General features: G+C 41.2%; 1 protein-coding gene and 1 long non-coding RNA gene across 3 annotated transcripts in view; one reads left to right on the forward strand and one right to left on the reverse strand.

The window, feature by feature from the left end:
• Positions 1-19,533, reverse strand: part of LOC132393302 (uncharacterized) — a 65,852-nt gene that overhangs the window by 4,080 nt on the left and 42,239 nt on the right. The window lies entirely within an intron of this gene.
• LOC132393301 (T-cell surface antigen CD2-like) overlaps positions 11,380-19,533 on the forward strand; it is a 31,649-nt gene continuing 23,495 nt past the window's right edge. The window contains exons 1-2 of one of the 2 annotated variants that reach the window (XM_059968352.1): positions 11,380-11,690; positions 12,446-12,763. In XM_059968352.1, the coding sequence (XP_059824335.1) occupies positions 11,630-11,690; positions 12,446-12,763 (379 nt within the window). In that variant the 5' untranslated portion in view covers positions 11,380-11,629. The remainder of the gene's footprint in view (positions 11,691-12,445; positions 12,764-19,533) is intronic. The other variant, XM_059968351.1, reaches the window with a different exon arrangement.

The following is a 19,533-nucleotide window of genomic DNA, read 5'->3' on the forward strand; positions in this document are numbered from 1 at the left end:
CCTGATGTAGCCATTTATACATTGGGGAGACCCGCCGCAGACTGGGAGACCGTTTCACTGAACACCGGTGCTCGGTCCTCCAGCAGTGGCGGGATCTCCCTGTGGCCACACACTTCAATTCCACAGACCACTCCCACTCCGACATGTCTGTCCACGGCCTCCTCTACCACCAAGATGAGGCCACACGCAGGTCGATGGAGCAATACCTTATCTCCCACCTGGGTAGCCTCCTACCTGCCGGCATGAACATCCAACTCACAGACCTCCGTTGATACCCCTGCCCCCCCCTTACCCCATCCCTACCTATTATTTTAGTCTTGTTCTCTTTCTCTCTCTCTTTTCCCCGCACTATAATCTCCCCCCAGCCCTACCTTTCTTTCTCCTTTATTTCCCATAATTCTCCACCTTCCCCTTAGCCCATTTCCCTCCAGCCTATCACTTCCCAGTTCTCTACTTCATCCCTCCCCCCACATTTTATCTCCCCTCGACCATCCCATGTTACTTCACTCCTGATGAAGGGTTTCGGCCTGAAACGTCATCACTACTTCCTCCCATAGATGCTGTCTGGCCTGCTGAGTTCTGCCAGCATATTGTGTTTTTATTAGTACAATATAGGCCTTTCTGTGCTGAACATGTTCTTACCTTAGAACTACATAGGCTTACCCATAGCCCTCTATTTTTCTAAGCCCCATGTACCTATCCAGGAGTCTCTTAAAAGACCTTATCATTTCCACCTCCACCACTACCACCAGCAGCCCATCCCACACACTCACCATTCTCTGCATAAAAACACAGCCCTGACATCTCCTCTGTACCTACTTCCAATCACCTTAAAACTGTGCCTTCTCGTGCTAGCCTTTTCAGCCTTGGGAAAAAGCCTCCGACTATCCACATGATCAATGCCTCTCATTACCTTGTACACCTCTATCAGGTCACCTCTCATCCTCCGTCGCTCCAAGGAGAAAAGGCTGTGTTCACTCAAGCTGTTCTCATAAGGCATGCTTCTCAATCCAGGCAACACCCTTGTAAATCTCCTCTGCACCCTTTCTATGGTTTCCACATCCTTCCTGTAGTGAGGCGACCAGAACTGAGCACAGTACTCCAAGTGGGGTCTGACCAGGGTCCTATATAGCTGCAACATTCCCTCTCAGCTCCTAAACTCAATCCCACGGTTGATGAAGGCCAATGCACTGTGATTAGTGAATGCAGTTTTAAGCAGTACTTTCAGTTTAACTCCTGAATGTCAAATATTGACCAATATTCTACTGTGCTTAAAAAAAAGTCTGCGAGTTTAGTAAGGGGAAGAGTGACTTCGTAAACTTAGGTCAAAAAATTCAAGAAACAGATCATCTAAAAGCTCACGAGCACAAAATGCAGGTCAGGCAACATCTACTGAAATGAATAAACAGTCAAATTTTCAGGCCATGACGCTTCGTCAGGACTTGAAAGGAAGGGGAGGAGATGCCAGAATAAAAAGCTGGGGGTGGGGGCAGTAAGGAAAGAAAGCTAGAAGGTGATAGGTGAAGTCAGGTGAGTGGGAACGGTAAAGGGATGGAAAAGGAATCTGACAGGAGAGGAGAGCAGACCATGGAAGATGGGAAAAAAGAGGGACACGAGGGAAAGTGATAGGTAGGTGAGCAGGAGAGGCAAGAGGCAAATGTAGAGAATAGAAGGGGGGGGGAATAAACTACTAAAAATGTATAACCACTATTTACTTTGTAATTGCATCAATATGTTGGGCCCAGTATAATCTTCATGTTGCTACCTAGGAACTTGAAACTACTCACCCTTTCCATTGCTGTTCCCGTGATTTGCCCTTCCTGAAGTACGCAATCACTCACTGAGTGCAAGGTTGTTGTTGTGTCACCACTCAATTTTCTGCTCTACAGCGGCATGCAAAAGTTTGGGCACCCCTGGTCAAAACTTCTGTTACTGTGAATAGTTAAGTGAGTAGAAGATGAACTGATCTCCAAAAGTCATAAAGTTAAAGATGAAACTTTCTTTTCAACATTTTAAGCAAGATTAATGTATTATTTTTGTTTTGTACAATTTTACAGTGAAAAAAAGGAAAGGAGCACCATGTAAAAATTCGGGCACACCAAGAGATTTGAGCTCTCAGATAACTTTTGCCAAGGTCTCAGGGCTATGGTTGATCACAGTCATCGTCAGAAAAGGCCAGATGATGCAAATTTCAAAGCTTTGTAAGCTGATTCCTCAAACCTTGTCCCAACAATCAGCAGCCATGGGCTCCTCTAAGCAGCTGCCTAGCACTCTGAAAATTAAAATAAATGGTGCCCACAAAGCAGGAGAAGGCTTTAAGAAGATAGCAAAGCGTTTTCAGGTAGCTGTTTCCTCAGTTGATAATGTAAGTAAGAAATGGCAGTTAACAGGAACGGTGGAGGTCAGGTTGAGGTCTGGAAGACCAAGAAAACTTACTAAGAGAACTGCTCGTAGGATTGCTAGAAAGACAAATCGAAACCCCTGTTTGACTGCAAAGGACGTTCAGGAAGATTTAGCAGACTCTGGGGTGGTGGTGCACTGTTCTACTGTGCAGTGACATCTGCACAAATATGACATTCATGGAAGAGTCATCAGAAGAAAACCTTTCCTGCATCCTCACCACAAAATTCAGCATCAGAAGGTTGCAAAGGAACATCTAAACAAGCCTGATGCATTTTGGAAACAAGTCCTGTGGACTGATGAAGTTAAAATAGAACTTTTCAGTTGCAATGAGCAAAGGGTGCAGAATTTCTTGGGAAGAACATCTCTTCAACTGTTTAGCACAGGGGTGGATCGATCATGCTTTGGGCTTGTCTTGCAGCCAATGGAACAGGGAACATTTCACTGGTAGAGAGAAAAATGAATTCAATTAAATACCAGCAAATTCCGGAAGCAAACATCACACCATCTGTTAAAAAAAAAGCTGAAAATGAAAAGAGGATGGCTTCTACAACAGGATAATGATCCTCAACACACCTCAAAATCTACAATGGATTACCTCAAGAGGCGCAACTGAAGGTTTTGCCATGGCCCTCACAGTCCCCCAACCTAAACATCATCGAAAATCTGTGGATAGACCTCAAAACAGCAGTGCATGCAAGATGGCAGAAGAATCTCTCAGAACTAGAAGCCTTTTGCAAGGAAGAATGGGTGAAAATCTTCCAAACAAGAATTGAAAGACTCTTTGCTAGCTACAGAAAGCGTTTACAAGCTGTGATACTTGCCAAAGGGGGTGTTACTAAGTACTGACCATTCAGGGTGCCCAAACTTTTGCTTTGGGCCCTTTTCCTTTTTTGTTATTTTGAAACTGTAAAAGATGGAAGTAAAAAAGTAATCTTGATTAAAATTGTAAAGAAATGTGTCATCTTTAACTTTATGCCATTTGGAAATCAGGTCATCTTTTACTCGTTTAGCTATTCACAGTAACAGAAATTTTGACCGGGGGGCCCAAACTTCTGTTTGCCGTTGTATCTCATTCCTCTATGCTTCGTCACCATCTGTAATTCTGCCAACAATAGTTGTCATTGGAAAATAGATAGCATTTGAGCTGTGGTTTGAGCTACACAATCATGAGTGTAGAGCAGTCAGCTAAGCACACATCCTTAATGTGTGCTGGTGTTGATAGTCAGCGACAGACATGTTGCTTCCATCCGCACTGGCTGTGGTCTCCCGATGAGCGAGTCAAGGATCCATTTGCAGAGGGAGGTACAGAGGCCCCTGTCTTGGAGCTTGTTGATTAGTACTTTTAGTAATTCCTGCAAGACAGCAGCAGAAAGTGGTAACTCTTTGCATGCTGCTCCGGAGGAAATCAAATATTCCTGGTTAGCTGAAATCAGATGCAGCTTGGTTGAAGGTCCTCCCTCCAGATAGTTTACTTCAGTTTTGAGTTGAGAACCATGTCCACTTTGCCTCCGAAGGGAAGTACCCAGGTTTGACAGCAGGCTCAGATTAACTTTTTGATTGTGTATATAAAACTGACAATGTCATTTGTGAAGAACTCCAAGTCTTATTCCTTATTATTATGTAGTATTATCAAGTAAATAGGGTAGCTGGTATTCCAAAACACTGAAGCAACAGCTGAAGTAATTCGAGCTTATAAAATGACAGAAAAAAAAGAATCACGCACAAGTAGAGTCTGGCCTTGTATTTTAGATCAGCAGCAATGCTTTTCCAATGCATTAATACAATGTTATGTTGAAGTACTAGTTCATTAAACAAGGAAATTACAACAGCTCACTTTCAATTTCACTTCTGGCCCCAGTTTGCTGAATATTAGCTCACAGTTTATCTAGACTTGCATAACTGCCACCACAAGAATTTGTTCCTAATGTCCATATACAAATGATCAGTTTGTTCAGCTCGTGAAAAATCTCTTACCGGTATTTCTAACAGGTAATCTGCTCAGTGTATTCTTCAATACTATCTTTTTCCTTTCTCCTTAGATTATTTGCACATAATAAAATTACAATCGAGGTATCATTCCCTAAGTTTCATGAGTGGATTGTTTCATTGCCTGACAACAATTCTTTCCATAGGTACGTATTTCAAGCTTATCATAGGCAACATGCTAAACATTCTTTTTTCATTGATGCTCTTTTCATATCTACTTCTGTGAATGCTCTTGATATAAAGTCAGCTGGTTTTCCATAAAGCCCCATGCCATTCTGGATGCATTGCATTGAAAAATGATCTCTTAGGATTATAATGTTTGGGATGTTAAGCCTTTCTCAGTGCTCCTTCTTGGGATTTTCCAAGAAATTCTGTGCCTGCGAATGTCTTCACCATTTCATATGACAGGCATCTCCAAGACTGTGTTAACCCTTACATACTGATCATATTCTGTACCTTCACAGTATGGTCTGGGTCAGTTCTGACCCAGCCCAAGAATCCCCTCATAACAAGTCTCTATACCAAATTTTGAACCACAGATCTATTTAGAATGTATAAATAGCCTATCTGACATTAATAAATGGGTGATTAATCCTTAATTAAAGTTTCAGAGAGCAGGGAGAGTATTTTTTAGGTTTTCACCACTCGTGATGAAGGGTCTTGGCCCGAAACGTCGACAGTGCTTCTCCCTATAGATGCTGCCTGGCCTGCTGTGTTCCACCAGCATTTTGTGTGTGTTACTATTACACAATATCATGTCCTATTTTACCTAAGACATGAAAACATAACAGCCATAATGATGCAAATATTTTTTATTGAAACTGAAAATGACAAGAACATTCTGGAACTGTTTATTAAATAACCATTTATAACCATTACAACCATCCAACACTGTCCTCATTGTTATATCATAAAAAAATCCTCATAACCACTATCTTATTATAACTATTATTTCAACATTAATTAACATTTAACCAACAAACAGAACAAAAAAGTTGCTATTTGCAAACTGGTCTTCGCATTCAGAGCGGTGGTTGGAAACCCTGCGTGTGTGGCCCTTGCATATGTGTTTCCCACATTTGCAGCAAGTTGTCCCTGCATTGCAGCCCTTTTTTGCAGAGCACAAGTTGCATCTCCTTCTCGTCTGTCCCCTTCTGTTGGCTTCTTGTGGGACTTGTTGATCAGGGCCAGGTTCAGATCGCTGCTCTGCCCTTACCAGAGCTGCTGTGCGGGGAAGGTGGTGTCGCCTTTGCATAAAAGGAGTCACAAGGGCCTTTCCAAGCTCCTCCAAAAAGAACCTCCTGCGGATCCTCTTGCTCGCCCTCCAGGTAGGGTTCAGCTCACTCCATTTGACAAAGGCATTGTAGGTCGTTAGTCAATGATGTTATGGGATATGGTGAGAGGACAGCGGTCTGTTCTCCTCTTGCAGCTGTATGTGCCTGTTACTTTGTCGAGGTTGTCCACTCCTCCTCTGTTGGCACTGTAGTCAAGGATGATGGCTGGTTTTCTCTCCTCCTGAGCACTGACCTCTGCAACCTTATGTAATGTGCTCATAAGGATGAGATTCTTGTTCTTCTTTTGCACTTACAAGACAACTGTGGTGTCACGGGTGAAAGCAAACAGAAGACAAGACGTCTCTCCCCCTTGCTGCCGTCAGAGCAGGTGGCAGCTCAGGCCGGTTCCGCCTCACAGTGCCCACCATTGTGATTTTCTTCTTCAGGAGCACCTGACCAAGATATGAGATGTGAAGAAGTTGTCACAGGTCACATTGTGTCCTCGTAGCCCCTCTGTCATCTCCAACACAATGTGCATGCCTTGTTTTCTCTCTGGGGCTCCCCAGCTGGCTTCCCAGTATATACTTGCATATTCCAAGCAGAACTGAAACGTGCATCACAGGCTGCCCATAACTTTATTCCATATTTTCCTGGCTTGCTAGGCATGTACTGGCGGAAAGGACAGCGACCTGCAAAAATCATTTGATATCACAACCAATAGCATGTGTATATTGAAGTAGTGATTAGCTAGTCCAACAATAAAAGGGCAGGCATTTATTACCTCTAAATGGAACCAGCCTTTCATCCACTGTGACCTCAGGACCAGGGCTGTACACGAGAGGCGGCCGTTCCACCTACTTGTCCCAGACATCCCTGATTGCTGCCAGTTTGTCAGTGACACGGTACTCAGGTCCTGTCTCACAGTTGTCAAATCTGAGCACCGCCGATATGTTACGGAACATTTCCAGGTACATGGTGGCACAAAAAATTGGTTTTTCCATCTCAGCATTCCAAAGACTAGAAGCAGCCTCCCCTCGGGACCTATACACACCAGGCAGTATTAGAAGCCCCACGTAGGCACGTAGGCCCATCACATCCATTTTTGATCGTACCGTTGAATCCCCTCCATGTTTGTCATTTCAATGACAATTTTTTCAATGGCTGGAGGGAGGAAGAGCTGGGGAGTTGATAAAATATCAGGTGCATGGGAAGTAGCCAGTCTTGTGGGTCCTGGAGACATTCGAGTGACATTTTCCGCTGCCACCCTGCCTGCAACCTGACCTGGAAGTGAGGACCAACTGATTGTGTTATCCTTGGACATAAATGTCTCCCTTGCTGCCTGTCCCTCTCTCTCAGAGTCATCGTAATCAGAGTCTTCCTCCATGTTGTCCTATTGCTCTGACACTTCTTCCTCCAAATCACTGTCTGCTTGCTCATCTTGGAAGACCAGATCAATGACCAGGTGGACACTAGGTCCTTCTGTCATAACCTCAGTCACTGAAATGGCAGCTCAGGTCCCTGTACAGTCTTATGAACCCCCCCCCCCCCCCACCACAACCCCTCTTTTGATCTGTTGGTTAGCTGGGCGCTTGTGCTGGCAGGTGCAGATCTCGCGACAGTGTCAAGGCACCTATGACCTCTGTCATAGGAGATCATTTGACCCTGAACGGCCTCAATGCACAAACATTTGTAGCACCTGTACAAAAATATTATCACTTTAGGAAACGTCATCAAATTTCGGCTAAAAAGAATGGCAGTCCTGGCATCTGTTTCGCAGCTGCGGGCATCAATAGATACGGGTCAAAGCTGACCTGGAACAGGCTCAATGTACAAAAATTTGTAGCACCTGTACAAAAATACAAAATTTTTAAATGTTTTCATTTTTGTGCATTTTGGGTCACTTTAGGGAACGTCATCAAATTTCTGCTAAAAAAATGGCATTTAGGGCGCTTTTTCCTGCTGTCAAATATCAAAACGGGTCAAATTTGACCCGAACAGTATGCATGGGTTAACTTTGGCTGCATCAGTATCATCCTTTCACCCACAGCAATAAGTCCAAATAAATAACTTTTACTCATGAACTTTCATTGCATCCTTATTCAGAACAAGCCTATAAAAATCCATCTAGATGTTCATCATAGTTTTGAAATGATCTTCCAGCTTCCCTCCAAAGTCTACAGGCTTAAGTTCATGGATACTAATTACCATTCCCTTAAGTTCTTCCACTAACTCAAAGAATTGAATCAGGTGAGCTTATTTGAAAGGAAAAGCGTGAATGGAAAGTGGGATGCTTTTAAGTGTGTGATAACAAATGTACAGCAGGAAGTGTGAAGGGTAAACCTGGTGCATTTAGGGAACTTTGGCAGATAACACATATTTCGGTTGATATAAAGTAGGAAACACACATTGGGTTTGGAGGTCAGGGAGGAGTGAATCTCTTGATGACCATAAGATGAAGATTACACTTAAGAGGGAAATTCCCAGGAACATTCTTTGACTTTGTAGGTTGCTAGAAAGAAAATTGAAGAGGGTCTTATGGAGATATTTGCTTCATCATTAGCCACTGGTGAAAGAGTGGAAGGTGTCCAATGTTGTTCTGTTCTTTAAAAATGAATCACTTTATGATAGTAACCTCCCTGTTTGCTGGAGAAATTGTGGAAATCAAAATGCAAATCATTATCATATTTTTTGGGACTGCCCTGTTATCAAAAACTATTGGAGGGGGATACACAATGCCCTACAAGACATCTTTAATTATGAAATACCCTTAGAGAGTAAGACCATATATTTTGGATATATACCTCAAGAATGGTTGAAAAGAGATCAATATTTAATGAATATACTGTTGGTGGCTGGTAAAAAGACTCTTACTAGGAAATGGTTATCACAGGAGAGCCCAACTTTAAATACATGGATGGAAATTACAATGGACATTTACAAAATGGAGAAGATAACAACATCTGTTAATCATAAGCTGGAACAATTTGATTCATACTGGGAAAAATGGTTTAACTACATAATGCCTCATAGGCCTGATTTTATTCTCACAAATCAATGAATCTGTTGTTAAAAAAAATGATCACTCCCTACCTGTACGTAGTTCTTTCCTTTTGCTTGTTTTTTCTCTCCACTCTTTTCTATAAGTTTATACCTCAGATAAATACTCTGTGGAGATTTGTGATATATATGATATATATGTACAATGCCTGAAATACATCTTATGGAAATGTTTGTTTGATGATGAACTTCAATTAAAAAATAAATTACAAAAAAAATGATAGCAAGGACAAAGCTAGGAAACACCAGGCCAGTCAGCTTAACGGTAAAGTTACTGAGGGTGGTGGGGGGTGGGGGGGGAGCAGAATTCTGAGGGCCGGACTTGACCAACATTTGGATAGTTAGACTTTGATTAGGAGGAGTCTGTATGGTTTTGTGCATGAGAAGTCATACTCAAAGAACCATTTAGAGTTGTTTGAAGAGGCATCCTAAAAGGTGGATGAGTGATGCTGTCTTATTGAATCAGTTCCCTCTCATATGGAGCCTAGTGACTAGTGGTATGCCGTAGGGATCAGTATTAGGAATTTTATTTACAGTGCCTATAAAAAGTATTCACCCCCTTGGAAGTTTTCATGTTTATAACATTGAAACACATTGGATCTAATTTGGCTCTTTTGGCACTGATCAACAGAAAAATACTTTCATGTCAAAGTGAAAGCAGATCTCTACAAAGTTAATTAAATTAATTACACATACAAACCCAAAATAATTGATTGCATAAGTCTTCACCCCCTTTAGTATGACACACCAAATCAGCACTGGCACAGCTAATTGGTTTTAGAAGTCACATAATTAGTTAAATGGAGATCAAAGTGTTTCAATTGATTGTAGTAAAAATACACCCATAACTGGAATACAACCATAACTGCTGATGAGTCAACATCTTGGCAAAAGCTACACCATGAAGAAAAAAAACACTCCCAAGTAACCCAGAAAAGGTTATTGAGAAACACCAGTCAGGAGATGGATACAAGAAAATTTCCAAGTCATTGAATATTACTTGGAGTAAGCCAAGTCCGTTATCAAGAAGCGGAAAGAATATGGCACAGTTGTAACCCAATCTACAGCATCTTCAAAAACTGAGTGACTGTGTCTGGAACTTGATGGAGTGGGTCAGGCTCTGCGACACAGGGACAAGTCTGCCAGCCTCAGTGGGAAACTTTGAAAGGTAGCAACTCGAAGAGCAGAGAGTACTGTATTAGGAACCCACGGCAAGACTTGGGATCCCCATCGAAGCCCTCAGGGATTGGGCAGGTTAGGCGACCTTTCGATACCTTCTGGCCCAGTCGTGGATATTTTTGATTGCCCGGCTCCGTGGATCTCCAAAGGGTTTGGACCGACGCGGCCAGCTCGAGGAACGTTCCTTCATGTCCACCAACTGTGGCACCTTGCTGTTCTGGAGCGAATCTAAAGTCCGTTCCTCACCCTGCTCCACTGGACGGGGGCCAGGGTGGAGGGGGAGAGACGGGGGGCACTGTCGACATACTTGTTTGGATAGGTCGGGCAAGTCCAAGAACCGTTCAGCAAAGGGAGAGTCTGTGACGGTCGCGAAGTTATCTCCTAATTCTACGACCTCTAGGGTACATGTGCCCTCTTTATTGATCGGGGGCGACAAGGAACCGGGCCCTCGGTCATTTATAGACCGGCTCCGCGAGTAATTTTTTAATATCTGGAGATGGCACGACAGAGGGGAGACCCAATCTCAAGGTTAGATCATGGTGGACCACTTGAGCCAGGGAAAGTACGTCACGCTTCAGAGCCCCTTTCCTCATTCGCAGTCAAATGTAAACGAGAAAAGACCAAACAGTAACACAAAAAAACCCACCTGAAGTGCAACAATACAGATAATTATAATTACTAAAATGTAGACAGAGAGAAAAAAAAACAACAGAAAAAAAACTCAGCCCGCAGGATTATTCTACCGACAACCCGAGGTCGTGGCGCTTCCACACTCAGTCCACCCCAAGGTAGAGGCTTTTTTGAAACTCAAAATACTGACATTTTCTTCTTATCATTTCACAATTCAGTGGCCTAATGTGAAAGGATTTAGGGAAAGGTGGGTGTGTGGAGATCAGGGCGTATCTACGGAAAATAACACCTACGGCAAGCACTGAAATTGCGCCCCTGTCCAAACAACTGGCACCCATCTTTTTAGATAACTTTACCATAAATATCAGCTCAAAAATACAAGTTAATCTTTTAATTAACAGAATATGCCACTACATGGAAATTGTAGCTGCACCTTCCTTGCTTTCACTGATGGAAATTGGTCTATGATGTGATCAAAGTCAGTTTTTTCAGTTTCTTCTCTTTCTACACACAGCAGAGCAAGATCACAGAGTCTGCCTTGACCCATGACTGGAGATACCCCTATTCCCACTGAAGCTGGAGGGAAACCTCGTTCAGTTCTTCTGTTCCCTTCAACTCCCCACCACATAGGATCTTTTAAAAAATCAAACAACTGTAGATGCTATGAATCTGAAATAAAGGAAACGAACCCGCTGGAGCAACCAGCAGGTTAGGCAATATATGTGGAAAGCAGAAACGTTCCGAGCGCGGGACAACTTCCTCAGAATCGTTCTGCTGGAGGATTTCAGACCTGCTGAGCAGTTCCAGTATTTCTGTTTAAATTCCATCTCTTAGTACTTCATAACTCTTTCCTCCCACTCTGGACTGCCTCCTGGAGAAATTCTCCATCTTCCGTTGAAAGCTGTCACTCACCTCACCGATCATTATCGCCGTTTCCTCTGTTGCTCAGAGTTTGTCCTGCCAACACCCCCTTCGCGACAGTTCCATTTCAAACCCTTCCTCTTTCTATTTCGCCCAGAACCGAGATGTTTTCGTTAGGCTGCTACAATCTCTAATACATTTGCTCTCAATTCTGAATAAGCAATCACAGATCAGTCAATATGATTTGGTATCAAAAGTATTCAAGACAGCTGAACCTTTTTTTTCTACTAGTTGCGTCAGGTAAGGGTAGACAATTGCGATTAATTGTTGTGCCTTAATTGTACGGAATAAATTTAATTTTTACAATGATATAAAACGAGTGAAATCTGTACAGCCCGTAACGTTGCAATCCTTTGCTTTCCTTCCCTTATGGGAGGCTGCTGTTCCGATGTTGACTGTTTAATACCAAATATAAAAATTTAGCCAGATAATCATTGTAAAAGCACTTGGGAAAGAAGGATAATTCAACGCGGTTTTCTGACTGTACACTTGTAATTGAATGTACTGAAACATCGGTTGTATAGTTGTTAGTTAGGATTTAACCGTTTACGGTATCAAACGCTGTACACTATTTACATAAAATACCGAGTTTGAACACTTGCACGTATGAATAAGCTCTACAAAAAAATTTGTACTTGTCAGCGTGAATAATTAGAAAATGTCTATTTATAATACTCTTTGGTCTTGCAGACATCTCGTTTCTAGTTTGAAAAAAAGTCATTATATTTTTCGTTATGAATTATGATACATTCTCTGAGGGAAGTAAAGTAAACCTTTCTCAAATAATGCCGAAAACTAAAAGCAGTGTGAAAGGTTGTGCCAGGCTTGAATATTAGCGACATTATCACAGCGGATCGGCAATTCATCCCGCAGAGTGGAACTGCTCTTTATATAACAGTTCATCAAAATCTTACTTATGTATATTTCAGAGATCTGGTTTATGAAATACACTCAAAACATTTGTTCTTTTTTTTTAAAAAAAACAAAACCCGCAGGAGGATTTCCTACAGCAAGTAACGAAAATGTGGAGACTGTTTACAGCGAACTTGGGAAATCAGCATTGTTAAAATCTCGAGATCTAACTTCGCTCAACGCAGCTGAGATCCAATGGACGATAGGACGCTTGCATATTGCACGGTACAAAGGCGGCTCCAAGGTGTACGGAAATTTTCAGGGAAGGGTAGAAGCCTTCCCAAATGGCACCCTGAAATTTATCACCACAACAAAAATTGATGAACAAACATACAGCTACGAAATGTTTGATCGTCAGGGAAACAGACTGTATGACCACACATTGAAATTGTTTTTGCTTGGTAAGTTTATAGTCTTACAATTTCTTTTAAGACATGATCAGAGTTTCTTGGAGTCCCAAAGCATTATTTGTAGCATAGTTGTAACACTATGTTGTAACTACATGATTTGTAACATAAGCATATTAAGCTATTTTTTTTCATTAAAGACTCTATGCTCATACCTAAGGGGGACATGTTTGGTGTCTCAAGACTTGAAAGGAGTGTATAATGACCTGGGTCTATCTAAGCCAAATTAGTAGACGAACTGATTTGCTTAAATCTGTACAACACTCTGGCTATGCAGATTTTGGAGTTAATGTAATACTGATCTAGCATTGCAAAAGTCTGTTGCTGTGCTGCTAAAAACATTTGATATTGGCCCTGCTCTAAAATCATCCAAAATTCACAGGAGTACCACTGCAGGTTAATTTTATTGGTTAAAAACCAACCCTATGGATACTGGTGATCTGAAACAAAAACAGAAAATGCTGGAAAATGTAGATCACAAACACACAATAACATAGGACTAAGGGAATAGCAGTTCAGTTTTAAATGATTGATCCTTTACTCTGTAGCTCCATGCCCTTGTTCATACCTTTCCTACTGGTGGAAACATCTCAGCATCTGCCTTGTCAAACCCACTGAGGATCTCAGAAGCATAGAAAACCTACAACACAATACAGGCCCTTCAGCCCATAATGCTGTGCTGAACATGTACTTACTTTAGAAATTACTTTGGGTTACCCATAGCCCTCTATTTTTCCAAGCTCCATGCACCTATACAGGAGCTTCTTATGTGTATGAATTAAGATCATCTGTCATTTTTCTAAATTCCAAGGAATACTGACCCAATCTATCTAATCTCTTGATAGGAGTGTTAACCTGGTGAATCTCATTTGGACTGGTTCCAATGTTACTATATCCTTTTTCAAGTAAGGTGATTGAACTGTGCACAGTTGTTCAACCATGGTGTCACTCATTACTTGTACAGCTATAACAAAGCCCCACTGGTAATGCCCTTCCTGAAAATGATCCATTTATTCCAATTTGTTGTATTCTATGTGATGACAAACTTTGAATCCATACTCACTCAAATCCTCCAATATCTTAGAACCTTAATTTATGCACCAGCCTCTTATGTGGCACCTTTTCAAATGCCTTCCTCGGAATCTAAATATATCTACAGGTTTCCCTTGATCGTTCTCACTGACTCATGATTAGAGAATTCAGACAAGTTTATAAAGCATGATTTATCTTTCATAATACCACAGGGAGTGGATTTATTTATATTCATTGCCCCTCAGTGAATAAGATTAACAATAAAGGTCAAAAACTCATGTTCAAATGAAGGATCTTCAACCAGAAATGTTAATTCTGGTTTTCCTTCCACAGATGTTGCCCGACCTGTTGAGTATTTTCAGCATTGTTATTTTTTGCATTATGATTGGTTGGAATTCTCAGTGTCCTGGCATAGATCAGTTATTGTCTGGTGCTTATATATTTGTGTGATACTATATGAATGCTTGAGCATTTGTAACAAGTGGTTTTAAATTAATTAACACTGCTATTTACTTAGAGAGACAGTACAGTAACAGGCCCTTCCAACCCTGAATCCATGCCGCCCAGTTACAATCTGACCAAATGACCCTCTAACCTTGTCTTTGGAATGTGGGAGGAAACTGGAGCAGCCGGAAGAAATCCATACAGACACAGGGAGAATGTACGAACTCTGTACGGGTAGTGGCGGAACTGAACCCAGGCCACTGATGCTGTGACAGTATAATGCTAACCTTTACACTACCACACTACCCATTTTAGTGTACCTTAAAAACTAAAGTGCACACTAGTGCACTATTCATTGTATCCTAAGGCTGCAAGTTATAGGATATCAGACCCAAAATCTACTGACATTAACAGGTTTCGAGGCAAACAAGAAAAAAAAAATTAGCGATGAATCATACCCAGTGAATAGCTAGCAATTTAGGCAGTGTTAATCAGAATCAGAGCCCAATTTATTATCACTGACATGCAGTATGTCAAGTATTTGTTCTTTTGCAGCAGTACGGTGCAAGACTAATAAGTTACAAATTAATATATAGGCCACTGTTCCTTCCAAAGTGCATGCATGCTTGGCCACACAGTAGCTAAAATGCTCCTGTTCACATAGCCTTTGTTGCTGTGTAGCTGGAATTTTCTTTCATGTAATATGCCACACAGTCTTCAGACCATGTAAAAGTTTCCTTCTCAGAGCAATGGTTGGTCTGTGCAGCTGTAAAAAAAATAATAAATAAAGAGGAAACATTGACGTAGTGTAAAAGAAGAATAGTGAGGTTGTGTTTGTGGACCATTCAGAAATCTGATTGCAGAGAGGAGGAAGCTCTGGGTCTTCAGGTTCCTATACCTCCTCCATGATGGTAGTAATGAGAAGAGGGCATGTTCTGAATGGTGAGGATTCTTAATGATGGAAGCTCCTTCTTGAGGCATCACCCTTGAAGATGTCTTCAATGGTGGGTAGAATGTGCCCCTGATGGAGTTCACTAAGTCTACACCCTCTGCAGCATTTTGTGATTCTGTGCATTGGAACGTCCCATACAGGCAGTGATGCAACCACTCAGGATGCTATCCATTGTACATCTGTAGAAATTTGCTAGTCTGCGATGATGTATCAAATTTCATCGAACTCTTAATAAAATATTGCCACGAGCATGCCTCCTTCTTGATTCCATCAATGTGTCAAGCCCAGCAATTGAAGCTGCTCACTCTTTCCAGCACTGTTGTGTATTCTCCTGACTGATCCTTCTTGAAGTCCACAGTAAATGGCCTGGTCTTGCTGACATTGACTGCAAGATTGTTGTTGCAACAGCACTCAACCAGCTGGTCTATCTCACCACTGTATGACACCTTGTTATAATTGGAGTTTCTGCGAATGATAGTGATGTCATGGGCAAATTTATAGATGGTGTTTGAGCTGCACTATCAACATCAGCAAGAGCCAATACCAAGCTGCTCTGACCCATCATTTACAATAAAAGCTGAAGCGTTATCTCCCAGATCAATACTCATCTATAACTGATAACAGTACCCCATCGGCATTAATTCATTAGGGAATATCGTTCTATTTCTTACTGGAATAAACTAGTGTATTGTACCAAATATTTTTTTTCGGTAAATTTTGTGTCTGAGCAGTACAATTTTTAAGTGAACATGTTTGTAACATTGCCTTAATCAATTGTCTCAGCTAACCTACAAAAAAAATGAAAAACAGCCAAGAAAACATATATTTGTAATATTTCCAGAATGATTGATAGGATTCATATTTTTGGCTCTATTAAATCTAAATTCATCTTGATGGAGTTCTTCTGTCCTCTTTCATTTATTCTGTGAACTGGTACCAGCTTCTCTTTGGCAAATAATGGCATTTGATTTCATAGTGCAGATTTGGCAGCGATGATGAGTGATTTTAGAGTAATTTTCCATGACCCAGTCTCAAATGGCGTATCTAGGTCATAAGTGGTTCACAGGTGCATACAGTACAGACTCCGAATGTCAATTGTGTGGGTGAGCCTAGCACAACTGCAAAGATGTTGTGATGGAAACAAAATTACAAAATGCTAACATGGAAGTCTGAAATGCTTGAAACAATTATATCTAGGTTATACTGGGTTCCAGAATTGCCTTTTCTCTATTGGGCTCAACCACGAGCTATTCTAAAAAGCCATCTTGCAGGGGGTGAGCACGGATGTCTGAAAAATGAAGGCAATGCGGGTGAGGGCAGAGGAATCAATGGCAGAGGAAGGGATCCCATTTCTTTGAAGGAAAAGGACATCTCTGGTGCCCTGGAAAGGAGAGTCTCAACCTGGGATCAGATGCAGAGGAGACGAAGGACTCAAGTAAAGTCAATAGTATTTTTACAGGAGACAGGGTAAGAAGAGGTGTAGACAAGATAGCCATGGGAATCAGTAGGTTTATATAAGATGTCACTAGACAGATTGTTTCCAAAGATGGAGACAGAGGGATTGAACAAGTGGAGGGTGGTATTGGAAATAGACCAAGTGAATTTAAGGGCCAGGTGGAAGTTGATAAAAAAAAAATCTCTCCCCATCTTCCTGCTGCCTCAACAGGGGTAGAATTCCTCTCGTCCTCACCTACCACCCCAATGAGCCTTCGTATTCAACACATTCTCCGCAACTGCTGCCATCTTCAATGGGATCCTACCACCAAAACATCTTTACTTCCCATCCACTATACGCTTTCCATTTGGATTGCTCCCTGTGTGATTCCCTTGTCTACTTGTCCCTCTCCACTAATCTCCCTCGTGGCACATACCCCTGCAAGTGGCTGAAGTGTTACACCTGCCCGTTAACCTCCTCCATTACCTCCACTCAGCTTCAAACAGCCCTTTCAGGTGAGGCAACACTTCATCTGCAAATCTTTTTGGGGTTGTCCACTGTATCTGGTGCTACTGACATAGACTCTTGTGCATTGGTGAAACCTAATGTATATTGGGGGACTGCTTTCTCACGCACATCTGCTCCATCTGCCAAGAGCAGTATTTTCCAATGGCCAACCATTTAAATTCATATCCCCATTTAAAATCCTATACCCCGTCTTCTATCCCCATCCCAACATAATTGGTCTGTGGTCTCCTCTTCTATCACAATGAGGCCATTCTCAGGATAGAGGAGCAACAACACATATTCTGTCTGGGTAGCCTGCTACCTGATAGCATGAACATTGATTACTTCCTTTCCTCCCCTTCCCTTATTTCCCACTGTGGCCTCTTACCTGTTCTCTCCTGCCTATCACCTCCCTCTCAGGGCCCTCCTTCTTCCCTTTCTCCCATGGTCCATTCTCCTCTCCTTCCTTCTTCTCCAGCTCTTTACCTTTCCCACCTACTTGGCTTCACCTAACATCCTTTAGCTAGTCTTTCTTCCCCTCCCCCCTATATTTTTATTCTGACATCTTCACCCTTCCTTTCTGGCCCTGAAGAAGGGTCTCGGCCCAAAGTGTTAAATGTTTATTGATTTCCATAGAGGCTGTCTGACCTGCTGAGTTCATCTAGGATTTTGTATGTGTTGCCTCTACTAATTTTTCCTAGAAGAATGTACCTTCTCACGTATCTCAGCATTAAACAACATGTCTGCTCATTCTGTCAGCCTGCTTATATCCTGCTGTGATTTATCACTATCCTCCTCACAATTCACAATACTGGTCAAGTTTGAGTCACCCAGAAATGTAGAAATTGTGACTAGCACAAGTGTAGATCATTAAAAGTGTCCAAAGCAAACATTGACCTTGGTGAATTCCACTATTCACCCTTCTCAAAATCGGTGGACAATCGTTCACCATAACACTTTTTTATTGGTTCAACATCTTTGTGTCAATGTTCTATTTATGCCATGCACTTTAACTGTGTAGTTATGTGGCATCCGACGAACAGCTATCTGGCAGTCCAGGTACACCACATTGCTCTCATCAGTTCTGTCTGTTAGCTCATAAAAAAAAATATTCTATCAAACTGGTTAAACATGATTTCCCTTTATTGAATCCTTGTACCCTTGCCTTCTAACTGTTATGATAAATGCTTCTAAAAGCTATCTCTCTTTAATATATTTAAGAATTAAAAGATTTGGAATTGTATTAGTGGTGATTTTGATATGGTGTAAAGTGTATGACTCCTTTAACTTCATTCTAACTGCATCTGATGGTGTCTTTCCATTTTGTAAAGTTTTCATTTTGTGACACCTTTTATTGTGGAGCTTTTCAGATGGCATTACATTTTAGCAGCTTAATTTTATGTCGAATCATATGCATTACCAGACGGATATTGGAAGATGTACTAATTTGTTAATCTATTTTATTTTAATTGCAGTTGGGTTAGTTATCCAAATCAGCTTAGTAGGATGTAAATAAATGAGCTAAGTCTTTTCCATTGCCGGCTCATTCAATTAAAAGTTTCTGGAAAGACTTATTATACAGAATACTATTGCAGGTATAAACTTCTAGTGATAAGCATTAGTTGCAAAATAAGCTAACTCATAAAACTAATCTACATACTAAACAATTAATAATATTCTGTAGAAGAAAGGGACAATATTTAGAGTTACATGCCATTGAAAACATAACATTCAATACAACCAATCCTATACTGAAACTTATCCTTCAAATGAGCAGCAGTTTCTTTCGCTCACTTTTCCTTTACACCACCTACTTAACATTTTCTTAAATTATAACATTATTTTTCCTTCCATCAGTATCTGTGCATTTTCAGAGGATTCTGCTTAAAAAACTCTTCCTCTGATCTCTGACCTGAATTTCTACTTCCCCAAGTTCTACACAATGGGGTGAATGAAGTTCATCTTTGCTATATTACACCATATCTATAACTCCATTTTGAACTGTGCAAAGCTGCTGATTATGAAGTACAATGAAATTTAGACATGTTTTCATCACCCTGAATAACAAGCATTTTTTAAAAACATCTGGTGTAAGGTGTTTGACAAAGACTTGAGTGCAAGATTCAATAACTCTTTCCATTGTGGTAAAAACAATGGAATCAACACAATGATTACTATGTTTAACAGATTTGTTTTGTTAATTCTTGCATACTTACACTAATTAGTAAGTGAGTCTTATGAGTCAGTTAGTTCTGTTTTTGCTTTTGCGAATTTAACTAAAGCATATTCTACACCCCAAATTATGGAAAATATGCATTGAAGGAAGCTTGAGGGAATGTGGTGTACCTGGACTGCCAGATAGCTGTTCATCAGATGCCACATAACCACACAGTT

The sequence above is a fragment of the Hypanus sabinus genome, chromosome 4 (assembly GCF_030144855.1).
Source record: "Hypanus sabinus isolate sHypSab1 chromosome 4, sHypSab1.hap1, whole genome shotgun sequence".
Taxonomy (NCBI): Eukaryota; Metazoa; Chordata; class Chondrichthyes; order Myliobatiformes; family Dasyatidae; genus Hypanus; species Hypanus sabinus.